Source organism: Sycon ciliatum, chromosome 4, assembly GCF_964019385.1.
Source record: "Sycon ciliatum chromosome 4, ocSycCili1.1, whole genome shotgun sequence".
Lineage (NCBI taxonomy): Eukaryota > Metazoa > Porifera > Calcarea > Leucosolenida > Sycettidae > Sycon > Sycon ciliatum.
The window spans coordinates 22,780,678-22,785,381 of record NC_088646.1 but is presented as its reverse complement, the minus strand read 5'-3'; the positions used below and the strand labels follow the sequence as shown (position 1 = coordinate 22,785,381).

Here is a 4,704-nt window from a genome sequence, read left to right as displayed (position 1 = left end):
GCGTAGTGCTCCTGACTACAACCATAACCCGGTTGGCAGAGTCCCGGTCTTGCGACCATTTGAACCGTATTGGGAAAACCCAGGTTCGGACCCTCGTTACTCTACGGGTTGGTAGGATTTTTTTTATAATTTTCGTTTTTTGTGTTGTAGAAGTCGTCGTGTTGCCGCCGTAGTATTGTTCACGTTGCTGCCGCTGACTTCTACAACACAAAAACGAAAATTATAAAAAAAATCCTACCAACCCGTAGAGTAACGAGGGTCCGAACCTGGGTTTTCCCAATACGGTTCAGATGGTCGCAAGACCGGGACTCTGCCAACCAGGTTATGGTTGTAGTCAGGAGCTCTACGCGTCCTCGCCTTGTAACATGCTGTCAAAATCGAAAAACATGTTAAACTACCAAGCAAGGTTTCTGTATAATAATGTACTGTACATATAGAGCGAAGAAAACGAGACGACATAAGGAGTAGTCTCCTAACCCCCTAGCATAATGAGGGTCAGAACCGGGTGCGATACCCATAATTATGGTTCAAATGGTCCGCAGGGACCGGGGCTCTGCCAACCGCGGAAGGTTGTAGTAAGGTCACTGTTTCCGAACACAGTGTCCTCCACCTTGTTTCATGCTGTCAATCTAACAATTGCGTGAACTATAACAAGGTTTATCTAATACTGGTTTTTAACCAGTGTTAGGTTATATCATGTACTGTGCATGTACAGCTGCAGAGTAGTGGGCTAGTGAAGGGGATGGATCTGCATGAGACGAATGCACGATTGAACTGAAGGGTCGGTTGGATTTTTCATGGGCCGTCAAGGCAATGTGTGAACTTATGACCCGTGTGGTGTGGCGATGTGGAGATGCTGTGCGGGGGGGGGGGGGGTGGTCTCTTGCGTTTTGGTTTTGTGTTTGTTGCAGTACCCTACTGTTAGTACTGTTGTTGGACGTGCTGTTCGCTGTCACGGCAACAACTGTATCAGTATTTCTATCGACTGTTGTGAGCCATTGCCGAGCCACCGCGCTCTCAGCAGAGACATCTGTGTGTGTTGTTGTAGCTGTGAGAGTGGACCACAAAACATACAAAATAATTTACTTCTGAGGAAGCCTCTTGTACTGGAAAATGACACAATGAATGCAATGTTCGAAAATGTAACGAAAACAAATAATACACAAGAAGAAATGAGGACCAAAGAGCTACAAGTTACGCTATAACATCCACTAACACCATCAGTTACTTTACAATCAGCTCATGCGATAACATTGCACGATACTGACCAACGATAGGGTCCAGCGGATAATGCCGGCACTATATTCGGCATTATAGGACTATCCGAGCATCAGACTCAGAGCATTGTGGAGTATTTATAAAAGAAAGGAAAAAACGAGCATGTTGTGAGATTTGAGCGGCATTTGGATTTTCACAGTGGATAATAATAATTATCGGGAAATCCCAGCTTTTGGGCCACAATCGGCTACACTCATGTCATGAGGTAGGCGCAGCTCCTCGTGTTGCCAGGTTACTGGATCGTGGATCCCTTTGTGTAGACAGTCACACGTAACACTTTTAGCACTTGATGTAGCATTGACTACTAGTACTGTATTTTTTTAGTACAACTACAAGTCATGTATGTATGTAGTCAGGGCTATCTACTGCCCAACCAAAGCTGTTGCAAAAATTCGCAACAATGATCTGCAAGGAGGAAACTGTTTGGTCGAAAACATAGAAAGTCATGGAGTAGAGGTGAATATCGAAAAGCCAAAGAGAAGTTTCTCGTTGTGCCTCAGGCTCTGAAGATAGTGTCACTAAGCTAGTAGTAGTAGTAGTAGTAGTAGTAGTGATACTGAAGTAGACGCCCATCTTTAGATAAATGTGTACCAGGCTGAAACAGCAGCTACAAGCAGAAAGAGATGCATGTTGTTCCGACGAACTGCCTTTGCTGAGTCCAGCCGAACTGGCTCGAAAAGAACTAGAATTACTCATGGATTCAGCACCAAGCGATTAGTCGTTAGGAGCGCTCTGCAGCAGCGCGTGTCTGAGTTTCCTGATGAAACACATACAGTTAGATGTCGACAGCTGTACTCCCAAGACAGCAGTGACTGAGTCAAGTGCTATCAACATAAAAGAGTACTCTTGTCAATGTTGCCACCCAGTTGTCTATGCAACACCACAAGGAGAAGACGGCTATAAAATTAAAGTAACTGGAGCAGCAAAATAATCTGGCCACATTTTTTCACGCTCACGGCAAATGGAAGGGATCTGGATTCAAGATCAGCCTAATATCTGCTGTTTCAGATGAAAATATTATTCACTGTCACAGAACCAATGGCAATGCAGTGACAGCTTGTTTTGCAGGCAGGACTGCCAGTTGCCATGATAAAACTCATCCCAATGATCCCTAACATAGTTTTCACATGTCACTCCCTGGATAATGCCGGGATAGTATTATACACTATTCAGCCATAGCCCTGTGTCAAAGCTGCAATGGAGAGCAGCCACTGGCCACTCGATTATGTCTTATAGTGTTACAAGGTGGTGGAGCTTGTGGGAAATATTGCGCCGGATTCAGTGGCAGATTGAATATGTGCAGCCCTTCTTCCTTTCTGACCCAAACCTAGAGCATTATAGGCAAAAATTATAGCCCTTGTTTAACTCGTATCCATATGTCCTTTTCTCTTCTACAATTATTATTATTATTATTAAATTTTGATAGGGCAATCCCCACAGGCCTAAGGCCTTCTTACAGGGTACCCTAAATGTGCCAATACAAGGTAACATAGAGGAGTGAGAAACCACGCATACACACACGGCCATGCCCTAAGCATATTTTTTGTCTAAACCGAAAGATTATGCCGAACTTACACGTTGGAATCCGTATATTATGCCGGAGCATAATTTTTTGACGAAATCCCAAGATTATGCCAAATATTATGCCGGCATAATCCGCCAAGGGCTATGACAAGGAGTCGTAACTGGGGTATTTAAAAAAAAAACATCTGCAGGCCTTCTGACAAAGCTGTATTATGCCCCTAAGCATAATTTTTGTCTAAACCAAAAGATTATGCCGACCTTACACGTTGGAATCCGTATATTATGGCGGAGCATAATTTTTTGACGAAATCCCAAGATTATGCCAAATATTATGCCGGCATAATCCGCCAAGGGCTATGACAAGGAGTCGTAACTGGGGTATTTAAAAAAAAACATCTGCAGGCCTTCTGACAAAGCTGTATTATGCCCCTAAGCATAATTTTTGTCTAAACCAAAAGATTATGCCGACCTTACACGTTGGAATCCGTATATTATGGCGGAGCATAATTTTTGACGAAATCCCAAGATTATGCCAAATATTATGCCGGCATAATCCGCCATGGGCTACTCAGTACTCCTTCAAGTCCTTGTCAGTTTTTGTGCCCGATTTTGTCGCACTCACTGACTGTATTAGATCTGGTTACGTTGGTGGACAGTTTGTCATAACTCGTAACATTTTATCCTTTTCCTTTCTTCATAATAAAATAACTATATTGGCTCAACATCCGAGTTCAAATGATAATAATAGGGCACAAAACTCGGGTCGTTGAATGTCTCAAGCTCAGTAGCCTGTCAGTTTTGTGCCCTACTAGTATTATCGCACTTTCTGACCGTTTATCATCTTGTGTCAAAAATTTGTCTCTTTCCCTCAAAACCAGTTAATAATAACAATAATAATTGTTACACTCAGTCGTGGATAGTTGCTGCATAACTGTTTCTTCTCCTTTTTACAAATAATAATAATAATAATAATAATAATTCAGTATTTTGCTTGCAGATCTACCTTTTTATGGTAGGAACGGGCAGAAGTACCCCCCCCGGCCCCCGGGCCCCCGTTAAGTCTACCTTTGACTTGCACTCGGGAGCCCGGATCGGAGCTTCACTGCCCCTAGGCCCTGCTGTATTTGGTCTAAAGAATGCCTCTGATCTGAGCTGACCACCTGAGGTAGATCTACATGTAGGTTTACTGCATACATATCAGGAACGGGCAGTGTAGTGACTATACTTGTACTTGTAGGTCTACCTTTGGCTTTCGCATGCACTCGGGATCCGATCGGAGCTTCCACTGCCCCTATATATCTAGGCCCCTGCTGTATTTTGGTGTAAAGTTTATAAACCCTGGGGTTTTGTACCGGTGTACCCTTGATATTATGGACATTGGATGTTGTATGAAGACTGTGCATTGCTGCACTCGCACGACAGAGAGGATCTAAAATCGGGAGCAGTGTTTTCCATATAGAGTGTCCTCCGCCTTATGTCACCCGTAGTACATCTACCCAGGCCAGTAGGTCTACAAGTGCAGTGCCCATGGCCCACCCTTTTGCAAAGCTCTCACTTCTCAGGTAAATGGACTATTTCCTACAGTAGTTCGAAGGCGCCGGACTTGCACTGGCAACTGGACTGAGTTGAGATTCGGTTTAGTTACAGCTACCTACGGGAGTGTTGTTTCTTACTTTGGTTACCGTCTGATAATTATGATAATTACCGTCTGATACAGATGCTATGATGTGACGACCTATAGTTGTAATGGCGAACAGCGCATCTCTCGTGCTGTCTATGCTCGCACTGCAGTCATTAGTTTCCAATCACTTCGTCCTATCACAGTTCCCTGTTGAATGTTTAGCCGGACGACACCAGCCTCGCCAACAGAAAGTGCTGTCCAACCGTGAGGATATTAGGTAT

General features: G+C 43.9%; 1 protein-coding gene across 1 annotated transcript in view; it reads left to right on the top strand.

The window, feature by feature from the left end:
• Positions 1-4,548: 4,548 nt before the first annotated feature.
• LOC135813472 (A disintegrin and metalloproteinase with thrombospondin motifs 18-like) overlaps positions 4,549-4,704 on the top strand; it is a 12,301-nt gene continuing 12,145 nt past the window's right edge. The window contains exon 1 of the mRNA XM_065326564.1: positions 4,549-4,700. Within this exon, the coding sequence (XP_065182636.1) occupies positions 4,549-4,700 (152 nt within the window). The remainder of the gene's footprint in view (positions 4,701-4,704) is intronic.